Source organism: Eublepharis macularius, chromosome 7 (genome assembly GCF_028583425.1).
Source record: "Eublepharis macularius isolate TG4126 chromosome 7, MPM_Emac_v1.0, whole genome shotgun sequence".
NCBI lineage: Eukaryota > Metazoa > Chordata > Lepidosauria > Squamata > Eublepharidae > Eublepharis > Eublepharis macularius.
Window position 1 is genome coordinate 81246439 of NC_072796.1, and position 20158 is coordinate 81266596.

At 38.5% G+C, this 20158-nt stretch overlaps 1 protein-coding gene across 1 annotated transcript in view; it reads right to left on the reverse strand.

The window, feature by feature from the left end:
- Positions 1-2718: 2718 nt before the first annotated feature.
- Positions 2719-20158, reverse strand: part of KLHL14 (kelch like family member 14) — an 87963-nt gene continuing 70523 nt past the window's right edge. The window contains exons 4-8 of the mRNA XM_054985764.1: positions 17924-18002; positions 5632-5822; positions 5350-5508; positions 3650-3807; positions 2719-2859 (exon numbers count right to left, since the gene is read on the reverse strand). Coding sequence (XP_054841739.1) covers positions 2719-2859; positions 3650-3807; positions 5350-5508; positions 5632-5822; positions 17924-18002 — 728 coding nt within the window. The remainder of the gene's footprint in view (positions 2860-3649; positions 3808-5349; positions 5509-5631; positions 5823-17923; positions 18003-20158) is intronic.

A 20158-nucleotide genomic window follows, 5' to 3' on the forward strand; every position in this document is an offset into this window, starting at 1 on the left:
TATACACATATATATTCCTAAACAAAACCTCCCAAAAGTTATGATTGCACAAAATATTATTTTACAAGGGATCCCTCGGATCTGAACAACACAAATAAATACAAAATTGACCAAGATTGCACTACATAGTAAAAATGGGTTGAGGTTCCAGAACAAATACTTCAATTTCAGGAATTCTTAGTAGGATTTTCACTATATTAATTCTTTTAAACATATAGGTTCCCTCAATTCATTTGCTACATATAGAGAGAATAAATCTCTTCTAGTTTTGTGCAAATGATAATAATTGAGTTAGCATAAGCAAAATAGCAGGTGATAATAATATTAATGGAGTAATTATGTCATAAAAAGGCATCCCATATTAATTCTCCATAATTTCTGTAACTTTCTTTGAAGCCTAATAGTGCCATCGTAAGAAGAGTTACACCTTTCTAAGCCCACTGACCTCATTGGCCTTAGAACAGTGTCGCTGTGCTTAGGATGGCACTGTAAATCTCACAGTATCCTACCAATTGTTTTCTTTGGCTAACTGTAATTTATGCCTTCTGTTTATTTGTGCTGTAGTAGAAGCCAACATATGGTGCCTTTTTGCTTTTTACCCTATGCATCATAATCACCAGCATTTGCCTGTACAGCTTTGGGAAAGCTGGGCATGATTCTATACTGCCTTGGTGACACTTATACTTTTGCACAAATTGCAGATGATCTTGGGTGTGTACGTGCAAGTTTCTGCTTGCACTATTGCAACAAACCAATCCAAAGTAACAGAAGTAATTAATCATCTATGTCTGAATAGGCATGATTGAAACTATGTCCCTTTGATTATTTCTAAGCAAATATAGTTAAGATCAAAGTCTGGCACAGCACAGTTCAGCAGAGGGTGAAGACAGATCTAACATTTTTTAGAGCAGCTTTGGCCTTATCGTATTCAATACAAATGTAGAATCCTTCTCCAGGACTGAATTCTGGGAAAAGTCTGAAGAAGTGATGCCACCAAGAAACCTTTCCTACGAACTCCGTCAATTTGGCATTTAATATTGATTATTTTTAATTAATAAGGCAGTTAATATGCTGATAGCCAGGAGGAAGCGAAGCTTACCTCATGGCTCAAGAATGCGTGAGAACTCTGTCTTTATACTAGATCTGTCTTCATCCTGAAATACAGAGATTTAAGAGGATTTAGTTTTCTTAAAGTTAGTTTAATTGGGCTATGGATCAGGTTTGTGGATTAATATTCACTATGCACATATCTAAAGGATTATCCAAAGATGGCTGAGATCTGATTACCACAGCAGGGATGTCAAAAGTACGTAGAGCAAAAGTTTTGTGTTATGAATGTGTATATATGTTAACATTAGAATCAAGAATGTGTACAGACTTTAACAGTGTGCTAACATTGGGCAGAAGGCTACATCCAGGCTACATTTAGGCATAGCTAGCTTTTTTTTTTTTAAGGAATGAATCTGTTGAGATGTAGTTATGCAAAACTGCATGTTATGTTGTATTATGCTCTTAGATCTCTTCATCAAAAGCACAAAACATCAACAGTGAAATCCCAAGCAGAGTTACTCCAGTTTAAGCCCACTGATTTCAATAGCCTTAGGTTGGAGTTAACTCTGCTTAGGATTTCAATGCAAGTGTATTAATATATTAAAGAAAATCAGAAAAGGGGATTACATAGGTACTTGACAAGGACCTCTGAATACCACACAATACAAACCATACTTTGAAATCTGTACCCTTGCATTTGGAGATAAATGTATCTAACTGTAATATGTATCTAATCGATTAGCCAAAATGACAAACATTTGTTAACTAGCATTTGATATTTATAAATGTATTATACAAATAATCTGAATCTTAAAAAAAAAAGAATTATTCATTCAAGCCAAAATGTCTTCTACGCTATGCAGGAATAAAAACAGTATCTATGAACTTCAAAGGTAATTGCTCCAGAATAAACTCTAGTGCAAATAAGAGCAGTGACTGGCACCAATCTTAAAACCTCAGTTGCGAGAGTAAATCTTACAGCCTCCTGCTTTTTTGGCTATATCTAGACACAGGGGTTTATTTAATATATTTATATGCTGCACACTCCAAAGATCTGCCTGAAGTTGTTTCCAATAAAAAGGTTCTGAGAGCAGAATGCAGGAGAGAGGCTGTTGTTCAAAAGAGAAGCACCGCTATGCCATTGCCTCTTAAGATCTTCCTTCTGATGTATAGCTTCCAGAACACGTGAAACCAGCCATAGTTTAGGATTCAAATGGAGGAGGAGCCAAGTCTGCAATTCACTGCTTTTCAGTACCTCAAATCTGAATTACTTGTGAACATTACTATGACTTCAACACGGATCCCATGCAGATAAAATACAGTGCACAATAATAATCTTGTTCAGTTCCGGGGGTGTTTTGATGTTTGACATTTTTTCCCTTTTAATTTGGAATCAATATAAAGGTCTTTAGCATGGAAAAGTTAAGATCAATCTTATGTGGCCATCTGTCAACATGTGCAATGTTCCATGCATTTAAACTAGTTCTCTGACAAGATACCAGTCTCGGTCTGAGGTTGGAAAAATACAGGTTAAAACCATAAATTGGGGTGGGGTGGGGTAGAGTCTTGTGATATGTGGTACCAGAAACTCTGTTCTTTTAAAATATTTATGCCACTTCTCATTACTTTCCAGAATTTAACCATGTCCATTTTAGTACTGTCAGAATGTTATTTGTTGTACGGCACACACGCGGGCAGTATGACAGTAGAACAAGCAGGTCCTGCAAGTGGTTCAGCTACATCTCCTTCAAGCTCTGTCCAGGTGCCTTTCTCAGGACTGTAACAAATAGTGGAAGATTTGTAGGCTCCCTGTAATTCAATAAAGTTGTTGTTAAAGTCTGCTGATGTGCAACGCCTCCCCACCAAAGGTGACTTCAACTAGAAAATAACTGTTTCTTGATTCTTCAAACACTGTGCATGCCTCATCTTCACAACAATCATGTGCAAACAAGCCATCTCTGTTCAGTCACAAGTTGCTATCCTTAAAAAAAATGTGTACTAGGATCCCAAAATAGATGGTTGATCTAACAATTTCACATTCAAACTCATGCCGGGAGAACCAAAGCTAAAGAACCAGATTTCTAGAATAACTGAGTAGGACTAGCGAAGTCTGACTTTTCCTCAAAAGGTATCAAGTAGATTATGAAGATTTATCTTCAAGGAGAGAGCAGTCCTATTAATGTAAATGGTGCCTCTAAGTAACAAAGGTCTTCTCTAGCATCCTCTAAACAAAATGCTTTAGAGATGCAATAATACTAGTGTTCACTGCTCCTAGAAAAGCTGCACTTTCCTTTGGTACAAAGGATATATATGCTGAACCTTTGTTATTAAAGCAAACACTTTTATGTTCTTTGCATACAATATATAGCATGCTAGAAATCTTTCTGAAGGTTTCAAAATCCCATCCCTTAATCCTGTATTTTCACAATCACAGTAATCATACTTTAAAAAGAAATGACTGACAATTTTCTGAAGCAAGTTAAAAATCAGCCACTGTCAAAGATTATGACAGCAATTTAATTATAATTCCTGAGAAAATGGCTAAAGCATGCTGTAGCTACCATTTGAGGGGACCCATTTATAGACAATAGGTACATACCATACTCCAGCTATAACCTCCTACAAGGTAAATGCTGTCATCAAGAACTGCACATCCTGGACCACTGCGACCCTCCAAAATGGGAGTCTGCAAAATATTCCATTGGTCGCCTTTTGGGTCGTAGCATTCCACAAGCATGACATCCAGGTGGGAAAAACCTGTATCACAAATTTACAGAATAATTTAAAACCATTTATTTAGAAAACCCTATAGTACTTATAAAATGTATCTCATCAAAGAGCATAATTAAAAGCACCTCTACTAGAATATATTTATCCTTAGAAATTAAAGCCAGCCTATCAAAGTAACTTTACCCGAAGCAAAACCCGAAGCGCACAGCCCTAATCCTGATTATTTGGACAAGCTGCTTAGAGTGGTGACATTTACCTCCTCTTTGCTCCAATCTTACCCATCATGACTTATTACAGTATACTGAGGGGGGTGGGTGGGAGCAACTTGGAATTGGTTAATGCTTCCTTGTAGACGGGTGCTGTCTTGACTGCCTTGGATTTGGCAAACCAGAGGCCACCCCTGAAGAAAAAATCCCTGGTCCCATACAAAATTAACAACTACTGATTGATCACAAGCATCAATTTTTGAGAGAAATGTTAGAACAAATGGGAGGATCTGCAACTCCGGTATTTCCTGGAGGAAAGTGGTCACCTAGACACATTTCAATCTGAGTTTGAACTTGGTTTTGGTATTGAAATTGCTCTGGTTACCCTGACTGATGACCTTCACAAATAGAAAAATGAGACGAAGAGATTATGCTGATTCTCCTGGATCTCTCAGTAGCTTTTGATACCACTGAACATAGCATCCTTCAGTTGACTAAAATGGTTATCTCTTCACTTCTCACTTCACTTCAGAAACAAGAAGAGTAACCGCAAGAGACATATTTCTTAGGTGTTTGGTGATATATGGCTCTGTTAAATTATCGTGTTTTAACTGCTGCTTTCTTTTTAACTTTTGCTATATTTTGTTGCATATAAATTATCATGTCTGCAAAAATTATTTGAAACATAAATAGTATTAGGTTTATGTTTTTATGTATTTTATTGTATTGCTCCTATTTTTAGGAATTGTCTGAAGAACTTCCATATGGCAGTTTTTAAATGTTTCAAATAAATAAAGATGGGTCCAGTAACACTATTAAGGATGAGAAAGTATCAAAGATCACCCAGACTAAACTGTGGCTCATATACTATTATGAAGAAAAAGCACCGCAGATCCAGTACAAAGTTTGCACAATAAAGTTCCTTGAAAAGATCCCTTTGGTTTTGAGAGTTAACATTTTCAAATTTAAGACTAATTATGGATTTTAAGTATTATTAAATATTTAAGAGATTTCTTCCTTAAATGAAGGAAATGTTTATCAACAGAGCTATGGCTGCAGCTTCCTACTTAGTTATGTAACTTATCTTGAAAAATTCATGGAGGAAAATGGGTCAAAAACAAATTGAGTGTTATACTGAATTCATGGTAATGACAAATCATCCATGTTCCCATTTTTTATGATCTAAAGAATTCATTATCCATTTATTTAATGTGTTGTTATAATTTTTTTAAAAGTTAGCTCAGGCTTCATGTCAAAATGCATGGCAGGGTTTTAAACTTAGTTAACTATGACTAGCCAACAAAAAAATGTTTATCAAAACAGACAAGACAGTACTTTTTTTCTTTACTATTAAGAATGTAACCTTTTAAATGATTTCCTCCAATTGCATACAGTCGATCATTCATTACAGCCAGTGTATGGATGGCTCTCTTTGTGTTCATATCTTGTTTTCTTGCCCAGACGTCCATAACAGGATCATAGCAGTACAGCCAGGGGACATATTCACCATTGTGAACACCTCCTATATAAAAAAAAACCACACACACCTTTCATTCATTCATCTGAAGATATTACCTTGAAAAAAAGAATTTAGTGCGCAGGCCTTTGTGTTTTGAGATCAAGAGGAAATGGGAAAACAACTTGCCTGAAATATAGATTTTGCCATTATGTACAGCTCCTGCATGTGCCGCTAAGGGCTGTGGTAGGGAAGATACATAACGCCATTCATTTGTCTCTAAATTATAGCATTCCACACTAGACAAGTAGCCAGTTTCATTTCTTCCACCAATCACATACAAGTTTTTGTCAAGTCGACAGGCATAAAAACTGGCTCTCCTGAAGAAAAAACAAATAGAACCATTAGTTTCTAGTAACCAGAATTAATTCTATAATTCCATTTTATGGAACAAATCAGCGGTTATGTTAACACCATTTGTTTACTCATTTATTCCCAAGGTACCAGAATGCATTCTCCTTTTTCCCTTGGTGTCATCCCAGTTTTTAAAACTGCTCATTTGTAGTAATGTCTGGATTTTCTATTGCAATTATAATAGAACCCTATCAAGTATGAACTGACATAGTGATATTGCCACACGTAATTTGGAGATGTGATATGGCTGGTGACTCTCTGTAACCCTGCCTCACTCTTGAATACCTACCTGTGCTTCCTCCATTGCCCACTCCCACAATATACCACTTAAGAAGAGTTACCACCCACACACTACAGTGCTGTCCATCTTCCTTTTATTTTTTAAAATGTTTAACACTAGCATGCAATATATAAGCCCTTTGAAAAGACACCCCCCCACACTCCAAAAGAAACAGTGATCGGAGGAGCTCTTTATGGCAAAAGGAATGGCTATGAAGTTTCCTAAAAAGTAATGGAAAATTATCCTCTGCATGGATAGTGTATAAGTAGCACTAAACAGGTCAAGTGCTAGGAGTGTTTTAAAAAAATCGTGTTTAATTGTGTGCCATATCTGCATCTCTTGATCCCTTTTAATGAATGGCAAATGCCTCTTCTACATATATGCTGCACCAAACAACAGCTTTGAATCTTTGTTCAGTCAGGTCAGCCCTGAAGAGAGCTGCAGTGAACGCAGAGGGGTTCACATCCAAGGTCTGCTGCTCTATTTTATTTAGAGTCAAAAGATGCTCCTGAGAAGGACTGAGAGTATCCTGTTCACATGTACCTGTGTGTTTCCTTCGGACCCTGGTTCAGAAAAATAACTTCCTGGTTGTACCAATTAACACAGAAAAAGGGGTGGGAGGGGATGGGAGAGAGACCAGGTGATACTACAGTTTACTTTAAAAGGTATGTGCTGATTTTACTGCCACTGAAGGATTTAAGAGATCTGGATCTATTAATATTTGGGGCATTCATGGATAGGATATAACAACTCAGTAAAACAAAGTAAAAGATGGCATAGATAATGTAACAATAATAAATTATCTTGACATTCACTTTCTTTATGGTCCTTCAAGGGTCATTGTTCCCAATTTACTAAGAGAACCACATCATCAGATTTTTTCTTCAATTATCATTTTTTTCTTTTTTTTCTGCACTTTTGCAAATAGAACAACTTTCCTTGCATTACATTCTTGCCCTCCAATAAAGGTTTATCTGGCTAACTCAGTATGGGCAGGGAATATCCTTCCATGATCCCCCCCCCCCGAGTTTGATAGTGGTGCTTCTGAATGTCATTCCCTTTTCTAAACCGTAATGGGGGAAATTTTAATGGGAGACATTTTATTTGAACAAAACACTCATGACCCCAAAAGTCTCTTTAAGGCTCTCTTGTGGTGTCTACACACACATAGTAATGTAGGGCAGAAAGTCCCTATGCACATTCTAGCCAGTGTAGTAATACTATATTTAACAGCGAACTGACAGTGCGATCCTAAACATAGTTACACCCTTCTAAGCTCATTAACTTCAATGGATGCAGAAGAGCGTAACTCTGCTTAAGAATATATGATGAAATTTATGAAAACAGCAAGAGCAGACCACCATAGATAAGGCACAATATCCTTAGGTCTACAGAAAAACAATTTTGCAAACTAACCAAAACTAAAAATACCCTCCCTCTAACATTCTGAGGAAGCCTGAACGTGCTCCAGTAGGCACAGAATGATGAGAACAGTTGAGGGTCTATTAAAGGGGGGAAAACAGAGGGGAAAAATTAGGCTGCTCAAGTGTCTGAAAGTTCATGGAATCATACAGTGCTGCTGAGTTCACCCTACATTCTCAGTCTACATAGTTTTTTCTCAGAAATTCTCTCCATGTTATGTTTTTTGACATGGCTATGATGTGCAGGAGTGATTTTAAAACATCAATGGGAAGTTACCTTGAGTCTTCTAAGCACCTAATGTACATAATGTACATAATGTAAGAGCAGCATGATAGCTTTTGGGGGAGACATCAAATCACAGCTGGCCTCTGGCAACCTCGTAGGGTTTTCAAGGCAAGAGACATTCAGAGGTGGTTTGCCATTGCCTGCCTCTTCATATGACCTTGGACTTCCTTGGTGGTCTCCCATCTAAGTACTAACCAGGGCGGACCCTCCTTAGCTTCTGAAATCTGATGAGATTAGGCTAGCCAGACCATCCAGGTCAGGGTATAAAAGCTTTACAAGCCCACAATAATACCAGCTGAACTGAAAATGTTATGTGATAGATCAGTAAAATATACTAAATTACAATGAGAAAGACACATGTAAGTTTAAACAATTAAAGTACAAGTATATACCATTTAAAGCATGGGCTTATATAAATATAAATGATAAGGAGTTTATTTTTGCAATTCTCTCTATCACAGAACAGATTTCCTTTATGTGCATTCTTGATTTCATCCACATAGTGTCACTGTTAGGAGCAAAAATGAAACAGCCAGGGTACTTCATTCTTCTGATTAAATGTGCATTTTTATGGCCAAACTCCCAACAGTAAAAAAAAAAAGTTTCCCTTATCCTTCTTTTCCGCTAAATAAATTGCACTTGAGGCACAGAGCTCAAGTTCATTAATATAAAATTTAATTGCTATAAAATTTATCCATGATAAAATATTGCACTAAAAATTCAGTTTAGAAAAGAAATCATTCCTTTATATATATCTGCTCCCAAGAAATATATTGCCATTTCCTGTAACAGACATTATATCAAATTACTCTAGCAGATCAAGATATTGGTCCAGCTACATGTCCTGTAGTGGCTTGTGAAAAGTTCTGATAATGAACTTAGCTACATTTTACAATGCAGTTACATGGGAAAGTTAAAAGACATTCTTTCCTAATCCCCAAAGGCAATGAGTTTATACCCTGATTCCTGAAATCTGATTATGAGTCTTAGATTGAACAGATACCGGATTTCTTACTGATCATACTAGTTTTAGCGTATGTGCTGCTGAACTGAGCACCTTACTGATCATAATAATGCAAAGATATTTTTAGAGGGACCCTATCAGTTTAAATGAGTTTAATCAAACTGTTGTGGGTTTTTTTTCTTTTTGTAATTTTATGCTTTCCTTTATTTATATTAGCACAGGCAGGAAAATATAATATTCAGCTTTGTCTGTATTCACAACTTTTGCACTTGGAGATAGGTCAATTGTTTTTGCCTTCTACTAACTTGTATCCTAAAACAGTATTAAGTTCTGATTTGTGAGAAGAAAATTAATTCCAGTGAAGATGGATAACCTGCATTTGTTTACCAGTAAGGTAACTTACTGTTAAACCATCATTCCTTTATTGTGCTCTGTGTAAGGAGGGAGGGGGGCAGGTTTGTGCACATTTTAATTTCACTAGCTAAACTGGATGTCACAATGCAAACTGTGTGTGCTCTTGTAGGAACATGGCGTTTGGATCTCAAACAGCCATAGCTCTCTCTATGCATAAGGATCTCTGGCATCAAGAACTGCTCCAATACACTGAATTTATCTATTGTACATTTGGTGAAGGCACAGTATGCTAAAAGATTGGATGAATGGTAAAAATTATCAGGAGCAAAGGCAAAGTGAATGAATAACTTAGGTCATATACTAACATGAAAGTAAGCATCCCTGAGATCAATGCATGCAAGCAGGAGGAGGACATTTGTTCTTCGAAATGTTTGTCATTCAAATTTTTTTGAGAAAGATAAAATTTATTTCATTAAAACATTTCTATGTCCCCTTTCCAATTCAGGGTTCCCAAGGAAAAGAACATTAAAATATTTCAAACATTTCAGACATTATAAAGCAAAATTTATGAAATAAAGCATAATATAAGCACGTAAACACATAAAACTATAAACACACAAAAGTACACAAACAGGGAAGAGAGCAAATAAGAGGACTGGTTGGATAGATTGATATGGGAGTAGGCAATCCTTCAGGTACACTAGCCCAAGCTGTATAGGATTTTAAAAATCAATACCAGCACCTTGAAATGGACCTGGAAGAAAACTGGGAGCCAGTGGAGACAGATGAAGACTGGAGTGATATGGTCACTATGACCTACTCCAGTCAGTATTCTGGCCACAGAATTCTGTACCACCTGTAGCTTCCTGGCAGTCTTCAAGGGCAGACCCAGGTACAGTGCATTGCAGTAATCTAGCTTGCAGGATTGTAATATGTGTGAAACACATTCTCTTTTTTCTTTGAACCTACCCAAGAAGTGTAACACTGGTGGAATGCTGAAGAAATTTTCCAAAAGTGGGTGAGAATAACATTCAATCACATAACCCATCTTTATATGGTGACTACCCAATTGTCAGATGTGATGGCTTCCTAGTCTAGGAGAAAGGGGATCACCATGATTGCCACTGTAGGATTAAATATGGGGATGAGGTGACTTTTAAACATGCACTTTGTTGAAGCTGCAATGGAAACTTGGAATGTGAAGCTCCTTGAAGCTATTGACAAGATTGCTCCTCACTGACCTCTCCCACCCTTGGGGCAGAAGCCAGCCCCATGGTTGACCACAGAGCCGAGTGACTTAAAAAGGGCTGGAAAAGGTCTAAAAAGATGCTGTCAGAAAACTCTTACTGAATCCATCAATGTAAGATACACGGTCCAATGGAAAACTATGAAACATCAGTGATAGCAACAAAGAAAAGTTAATTCTCTGCAACTACTACATCATCTAGCTCACAACCGCCCCATTTGTTTAAAGTCTCTCAACATCTAATTACTTCTAAATCTGAGCCTCAGAAACAACTAGGCATGATAACTTTGTAAAGGTTTTTGATGATAAAATAACTCGAATCAGCTCTGATCTGGGCACTGACTGTAATATAGGCCTGACACAATACAAATATTTCATCTGGTCTGCTATGGACCATTTTGACCCAGTTACCATAAAGGATGTTGACAGGATCCTGGCATCTATGAAAGCTACGAATTGTGCACTGGATCCTTGCCCATCTTGGCTGCTAAAATCATGTAAGAACTATATTAATGAGCCCTTGATATCCATCATAAATCAGTCATTAACTCATGACACCCTTTTTTGGCCAGTCAAAGCGGCAGTTAATTCCTCCATCCCTAAAAAAAATCCTATCCTGTCAGAAAAATGATGTGGTCAATTATCATTGCTCAGTCCATAATCTGCCATTCCTGGGAAAAGTGACTGAGAGAGCAGTAGCAACCAGCTCCAGATTTTCTTGCCTAACTGACGTGCTCTGGACCCTTTATACTGTGGTTTCAGGCCAGGCTATGAGACAGAGATGACCTAGTGGCTTTAGTTGATGACCTCTGTTTGAATGTAGACAAATATCATGTTTCTTCATTGCTCCTACAGGATCTATCTCTAGCCTTACACAACAGATCGTGCTATCCTGTTGAGGCAACAGAAGGAGGTATCAGGGAATGTGCCCTGGACTTAAATCATTCCTCACAGATTGGACTTAAAAGGGTTGCTGTTGGTGACCACCTGTCTTCAGTGTGAAAGTTGTCTTGTGAGATTCCACAGGGCACAATCTTATCACCCATGTGATTCAATCTCTATGTAAAGCTGTTAGGAGAAATCATCTGTAATTATGGAGTTATGTGTAGAATACTGAATACAGACTGAGTAATGACTAGATTGTGAACCGTTTTATTTTTTCCATTTTCTCCAATGCCTTGTTTGTAGTAATATAAAATGTACCCAGCCCATAAATGACAGATCTTCAATACGAGACTTAATATTGGAGACTGTGGAAATGGGATGAAGACTGAAGCTAGACACGATGACACAGATTACAGTCCCCACAATAGTTTTGGAATCACAGTCTATGTTATGGCCTACTGTGTTAATTTGTTGTTTTGACAGATGGAAAGCTTCAGACTGAATCAACTTGGCCAAATGTTGTTTGTTCATCTGGCACGTGCTCTATGAGCAGAGTATGCTGGTTCATGGCTGGCACTGGTATCTAGATACAGACAAATCCACTATCAAATAAACTGTAGAATCCACACTGTATTTTATGCTCCTCCTTTTTCCAAAGAGACAGAATTGGTGGCTTTCCTGTTCTTACCAAGGGAAGCCTGGATAACTACCAAACTGGGAAGCAGATGGGTAAGTACGAAGGAGCAATCTTGCAGACGCACCCTATAAGTACTTTTTAGCCAAGGCAATACTGGGGCCATTAAAGGCAGCATATTCCACTAATCTTCTGTTGACTCCAAAAGAACTGCAAGCCTAGGCAAAACTGCATTCAACTTTGCATCTGACTAAACAGGTTGATAAACTAGTCTGAAACTTTCTCAAGTGGCTGTTTAATTTCCTATTCCAGAATTACAGCTAGGCACTACATTTTCTCAACACAGAGACATAGATTCTCTGAACGACAAACCACAATTCCTAGTATTATCATCTGGAGACCATTCCATAGTCATGGTTTCAGGTGGGTACTCATGTTGGTCTGCAGTACAACAGCAGGATATGAGTCCAGTGGCACCTTAGAGATAAACCAAAGTTTAAGGGTATAAGCTTTTGAGAGTCAAAGCTCCCTTCTTCAGATGCAGGTATCTGAGTAATTGCTTGATTCAAAATCCAAATGGGGACTCTTAAGGGGAGGGGCTGTGGCTCAGTGGTAGAGTTTCTGCTTGGCATGCAGAAGGTCCCTTGGCATCTCCAGTTAAAAGGAGTAGATATGGGATGATTTGAAAGACCTGAGATCCTAGAGAGCCACAGTCTAAGTGAACAATACTGACTTTGACGGAGGCAAGGGTCTGATTTAGTGTAAGGCAGATTCATGTGTTCACCTCAGGATTAGAAGAAGTCCAGTACTAGAATTCACTGCCATGTTAACAGTCAGATCGATTCGGTTCAGCACTGAAAGAATAACTGCAGATACCCAAGAATATGTCAACAAATATGGAAAACAAAACAATGGCCCACCGACTGGAAATGCTCAGTCTACATTCCAATCCCGAAAAAAGGGGACACCAAGGAGTGCAGTAACTATTGGACAATTGCGTTAATTTCCCATGCAAGCAAAGTGATGCTCAAAATTATTCAGCAAAGACTCTTACCATATATGGAACGAGAAATGCCAGATGTTCAAGCTGGATTCAGAAAAGGAAGAGGCACCAGAAATCACATTGCAAATTTACGATGGTTAATGGAGCATACCAGGGAATTTCAGAAGAAAATCAGCCTGTTTTTTATAGATTACAGCAAAGCTTTTGACTGTGTAGATCATGAAAAGCTATGGAGAGTCTTAAAAGAAATGGGGGTGCCACAACATCTGATTGTTTTGATGCGCAACTTGTACTCTGGACAAGAGGCTACTGTCAGGACAGAATATGGGGAAACAGAATGGTTTCCAATTGGCAAGGGTGTCAGACAAGGATGCATATTATCTCCCTACCTGTTCAACCTCTATGCAGAGTATATCATAAGGAAAGCTGGATTAGATCTAGAAGAAGGTGGAGTGAAAATTGGTGGGAGGAACATTAACAATTTGAGATATGCAGATGACACCACATTACTAGCAGAAAATAGTGAAGACTTGAAACGACTACTGATGAAAGTTAAAGGGGAAAGCACCAAAAGCAGGATTACAACTGAACATCAAGAAGACAAAAGTAATGACTACCGAGGAACTACACAACTTTAAAGTTGACAATGAGGAAATTGAAGTCGTTCAAGATTTTCTATTCCTTGGCTCAATCATCAACCAACAGAGACACTGCAATGAAGAAATCAGAAGAAGATTGAGACTTGGAAGAGCAGCTGTGAGGGAGCTAGATAAGATCCTTAAAGATAAAGATGTCTCTCTGGGAACCAAGATCAAGATAATCCAAACTATGTTATTCCCCATTGCCATGTATGGATGTGAAAGTTGGACAGTGAAGAAAGCCGACAGGAAAAAAATTGATTCATTTGAAATGTGGTGCTGGAGGAGAGTTTTGCAGATACCATGGACAGCCAAAAAGACAAATAAATGAGTACTAGATCAAATCAAGCCGGAGTTCTCCTTAGAAGCTAAAGTGACAAGACTAAAGCTACCGTACTTTGGTCACATCATGAGAAGACAAGATTCTCTGGAAAAGTCAATGGTCGGAAAAGTGGAAGGCAGCAGGAAAAGAGGAAGACCTAAAACGAGGTGGCTTGACTCCATAAAAGAAGCCACATCCTCCAGTTTGCAGGATCTGAGTAGGTCTGTTAGAGGTAGAACGTTTTGGAGGTCTTACATTCATAGGGTCGCCATAGGTCGGAAACGACTTGATGGCACATAACACACACACACACACACACAATGGTAGTGGGGCTGAAGGCACAATGTCTGAAATCCTGGTACTGAAAGCAGAAAGTGTTGAGATAAGCAGCTGTACTATGGCAAGAAAAGCAGTGGATGCTTACACTGTAGCAGTACTGGCACAAACAGTGTTATCTTGGCAGCATCATACTGCGTATCCCTCTGAGTTGGGTAAAAGGAGGAGAAAAAACAGAATCCAAAGGGGGGGGGGGACAGAGTCCCAGTCTTGATTGTAATGATACCCAATTCTGTCACTGTCGTTTCTCCAAATACAATGTGAAGTTCATTTTTATTTTTTTATTTAAAATATTTATATGTTGCAGTTCTACCCAAATAGGGTTAAACAACAGACATTAGACATTTAATATGTATATATATTTAACAACAAAATAAAAACAGAAAGACATATAGACACAACCAGGAAGTAGGGCCAATGAGAATTTACTAGGGTTAAACAAAATGAAACAGAATTCACCCACTGGTAGAAGACAATTATAGAGGGTTGCTGAGTTGCTGGACTACAGATGTGCTGCACTTGTTCGAACCAAATCTCGTATGATACTGCCTATTAACAATACCCCTCATGCTAGTTCACAGACTTGTTTTGATACTGCTGTCCAGTCACATGCTAGGGCTAAGTGCCATAGGGAATGACAGGTATATGGTGTCAACAGATCCTGAAATCTTCTTAAATAACAAAGAATTTTACAGATACACAATTTTTCCTATATATCTGTCTCTGTGTGTTCGATCATTGAAAAATTAAACCATTCCAAAAATCTTCATCATAAATTATCACCGAGCATTCAGTACTACAGACTGTTGCTCCCTATGTAATATCAGCAAGTGGTTGGCTTATTGCGGAGGGACTCAATCCGGCTCCTCCTCTACAAAGAATGATAGATACTGTGGTGATCTCTGGATCACCTGGTAGCTATGTCCATTCCACAATTTCTGTTTAACAGAGGGGGAAAAAACCCTTTAGTTCACCCAATAAACATTTTGTCATACAGTGACATGGCAGGGGTGCATAAAAGCTCTTCATTGAAGAATATTAACGGCTAAAAGCTGTCTTGATAGGCATTGACTTAATAAATAGTAAGTCTCCAAGGAAGTCACAAGGGACTAGTCAGTAAACAATCCACATATTTTAAAAATGTCTAATCACATTTTCAGCAATACTTTCTGTCCTCAGAGACTTTCACTACACTGAAATAATTGATCACACTATGAGTTACGTAGGCTCAACTGAGGAGGTGAAGGTTAATTATCTCACTGTAAAGCCTGAGTGAAAAAGAACTTTGATAATAAGAACACAATATTTAAACAGATTTTGGACTTCTTGATATTTTTAATTATATTCTAAACATGTCACAGGCGTATAAGATAAAGTGAAGGGTATTCAAGTTTTTCTTTTAACTGCTGGAAGAAGCTATACAGACACTAAATCTGATATTAGAGGCAGTATGCAATTATGACACGTATATTTCTTCAGCAGAATGATCGGGATATCTTTAATTTTTATAGGTGTTTAGTCACAAGGTATTTTCAAAACCTTTCTGTACTATACAACTGTGTCTTAAGAGAGGGACGACAGTTTGCATAATAACAACACATATCTTCCTATATAATCCCCTCTTCTTCACCATCTTTTGAAATCTAGGGTATCACTAATCAAGTTTCCCCCTAGGAAGGTGGGTAAACAATAAGGTATAGAAGTAGAGGTTTTACTATTATGCCCCCAAGGTTCTGGAATGCACTGTAGTGGTCTGCCACCGCTCTTTCTCAATCTGTTTTAGAAACTATACAAGTGTTGCTTTGGGCAAATTTGGTCAGCCATTTTGGAGCATCTTCTGCTTGGCAATCTGAAAGTTTTAGTTCCATGTCAACCAAGCTCAACTAATATTAATAATCTGGAGAATAAAACAGAGTACTTAATTTATATCAACCTTTAATTATATACAGAATCAAACATGGATTCAAGACAAACTAAAACTGCACCTTTTCATCTGACTAATGGTCTTATGCATCTTGATGAAGCCTGTTTGTAGCTTTGTCCAAAAAAGGAGGGACAAAGCACTGGTTGGGAAACAATTCTGAGAAGTGAATCAACAGGTCATCTACCGGGATTCCAGGACCTCCCTTGGCTCTGGATGCCCTCCCTCTGGCTTCAACTCTGGAGGCTAGAACCTCTGCTGGCTCCAGGATTCCCCCCTCTGCCATGACTCATCCTTGGGGAAGGGTGCAGCCTGCAGCCCTCCACAGAGCCTCCTGAGGTGGCTCTCTGTGCTGCTCAGCTCTCCCAGTCACCAGGGACAACTCCAGCAATGCCATTGATGCATGCTGATCCAGCAGGACTGACAGCACCACTGAACTGTTCAGCATGGCTATGGCCCACCTGTTTTTCAACTGCCAGCCCCTGCCTTGTATAGACAGCTGGGGACAGAAGACAACTCTGAAGACAAGGTACAAGACCAGGGCTGAGAATCACGAGTCCTGTAAACCTCATGGGAAGGGAAGCAGGGAGGTGATCCTAAGGGGGAAGTGGCCTGGGTATTTAAGGCATTGCAGACCCAGGCCAAGGAAGATGTGGTTGGGACTAAGCAACCTGATGGAGGTTGGAGGTTCAAGGTGGCTTGAACCCCGCCCCCTCCATATCTGAGTCCAGCACAAGGGTGGAAAGCCTGGCAGACCCAGGTGGCTCCCTCCACTGCTTCACTAGTCGTTGCCAGAGTAACACCTGGCCGTAGCCCTTTGGCAACCCCTCCTAGCTTCACAAGGGGTGCTAGGCCTCCCTTCCTCCACCTCACTCATCTACGTGTAATAGAAGTCGTAAATAACAGCTTTTTCAATCGCCATCTTACCTTCTTAAATTCTTATATATAAATGTAAACTTCTTTGTAATCTTGAGGTGAAACATCCACACTCTAGCTGATCATTAACTACTTCATCATTTTAGACTTCATTTTAGATTTTTTATTTTATATTCCATCTCATATTAGTTATAAAGCTTATTTACCTTATTTGAGTTATCATAATCTTCTGTCACTGACTGCTAAGCTTGTTACGCTCCACAACTTCTCAAAATGAATACTTTGTTGAACCCTAACTTAACTCTAGCAATCTGATTTTTGGTAACTACATTCTGGGAAGCTGGGTTGACTGTGCCTATGGGGACACATACCTGAACCTAGAAAGCAAAGAGACTGTCAGAGGCCTGAAACTCACTCATCAGCACAAGACATCTTATAAATTTAGGCATATCTATAAGGCAAAAAATGTTTTAGCTACTTCATTGTAAAATATTTCATAGTTGGCTTCATTGCTGAATACTTCAGTACTGATTTTGGGGAGAGGAACATTTTTGTTAGCCACCTTAACTGGTATAAAGCACAGTAGTATAGAAGGATTCAGTTATTTTCATTTGTTTCAGTTATTTAGTTAAAACAAGGAAGGATCTACGGATGCTTGTACTGGGATGAAGATGAAGAGGGCAAGGATGGATGGAGAATGCTTGCCTCCCTTCTTCCCTGCATTGCTCTCTTAGGGCCCACTGCCACCTGCCTCCGTGGAAGAGAGTGGCTCAGAGACCTAGCAGGTGTTGTCACTGTCACTTAAGGGATGCTTGGCTGAACAGGCAAGTAGTAATGTCATTTGCAGGTTTCCTCTCCCAGCCCCTCAAAAAAGAAAAGAAACAAAGCAGCAAGGTTTTACCTCTCTTGCATGGGTGGAAGTTGTATCCAGCTGTTAAACCTAGGATCATACCGGCTGACAAAGTTTGTACTGTGCTTTCCTGTAAAGAGATTAGTTTCACATTTAGCTCTTCATTTTCTATCATTACAATTTGAAGATTAGTTTTATAGTATACTCCTTTCACTTGTCAACAACTTTTACGGGTCTTTAGAGCAATGAATTAAAAAAAATCAGGAAACAGCAAACTGTGGCTTTTAACAAATAAGGTAACAGTAAAAAATATTTTGGCTCTGTGCAGTCTCTTTTAAAGAAGGAAATCCTGTGGCATTTTAAAATAAAGTGCCATAAATCAAATTCTTATGACACAATAGGAAATTATCATGGGGGAGGGGAAGAGTTTCAGACCATTTCACGGATAAAGAGTTTGTGGCAGTTTACAGAATCATGGGTATATCTGACATTCTGTCCTGTCTCCATATTTGCATCTGAAATAGTTTTTTTTTTTTTTTTAAAAAAAAAAGAGGAAGAAGAACAAACAAAACTCAGGCATCCTTATGTTATCGTCTTGTTCCTATTACATCTGGAGATTTCTTCCTCCATGATATGTAAACAACACACCACAAATTTCCCAGGCAAAAATGCAAGATACTTTATTTATTTAATGTTTTAAGAGCAAGACTTAAGTGTGCTACCATACTTTTAGGAAAAGGATGTTAATATTCTATCTGGGGGGGGGGGATGCTCTCCTGCTCCCCATGGAAACATGGGCTATATTATCCGGGACACCAAATGCTGGCATTGCATACTCTTAAGATATTAAGATTGCAGTTTATTTTACATTTACATATTGACATGAAAGCAAGAAGATGGGAGCAAGGGAGCGCATGGCAATTTCTGTTTACCACCTGAGCCTTCAACACATGCGTGTCTAAAAAGTCTTCTTGCTCCTTGAATATGTAACTAAAAAACTGAATCACATCTACATGACAACCCAATTATGTGTCTCACAGAGGAATAAATGATCGCTCATACAGTCTACTAAATAAATATTTTTCAGAGTTAAATAACCAGTATGATTACTACTTTCTTTCTTCATACACTGCATTTACAGCAATAAATATAAGGTTATAGGCTTGTCTTTTTCATTTCTTAATATTTAACCTACCTTTCCTCCCAAATCAGATTTCCAAGCCCTGACTAAAGATCTTGTTTGGCAAAGAAATAGCATATTTAAATGTCATACCTGGCGGCAAAAACCATAAAGTCTACATACTGTACATGAAGTTTCTGTTTGCAGCAGGATGTAAATGCAACACTGAGTCTCACTTTCAGAATTAAATGTTATACAGTAGTCAAAATAGACATATCATACACCCCAAACAACAAAATTCTATGCCAAGAAAAACAAATTCTTCATGTAAAATTTAATTGTGTGATTCATCCTATGTGCACATTGTAACAGTTATATTATTTGGGGGTATTGGTCTTGTATATTTTACTCATGCTATCTAAGCAGTTCTCTTGTTTTTATAAACTTCTCATCACACAAATGGTTTGACAGTGGGAGTTGGCCCAGATGCTTTCCCTTCAAATTGTGCCTATCAGTGCTCTATGCTCAACATCAAGCCCCGCTTTCTACCACAAGCACCCCATAGTTGTCCCAGTGATAGAACACATGGCACCCCCCCCAATTAGAATCTCAGGCAGCAGGTTGCTAAAAAGTCCTTCTCTGCCTGAGGGCCAGGACAACCGATGCTAGTAAGAGCTAGAGAGACCAGCAATATTAGGCAGCTTCATATGTGCATGTGACACTCACCCCTACCGTCTGGCTCCAGCCGTCCATCTCTTTTTTCCCCTTCATTCTCTCTTTCTCACACAATTTCTGTCCAACTGATCATTCCTGTCAGTTTCTACTGTCTGATATTTTCTTTCCCTACATCTGCTCTGATTTCTCTGAACTTCTCTTCCATGTGACTCCTTCCTGCAAATTGCTCCTCACATTTCACTCTTCCTCCACTAAACAATGAATCATGGAAAAGCGGTCCAAAGGGTTTCCAAAATAAATACATGAAAAAAATGTAATTCTAACAGGGAAATCAAAATAAGCAAACAACTTGCTAAAACACAGCTTTGTGCACCACCGATAAGTGGTACCACAAGGCTGATTTGGGTTGACAATTATTCTACTCAAAGGCTTCCTGTCTGGGAAGGCAATGCTGCTATTCTACTAAAATGTTTCCATACTAGGACTGTCTC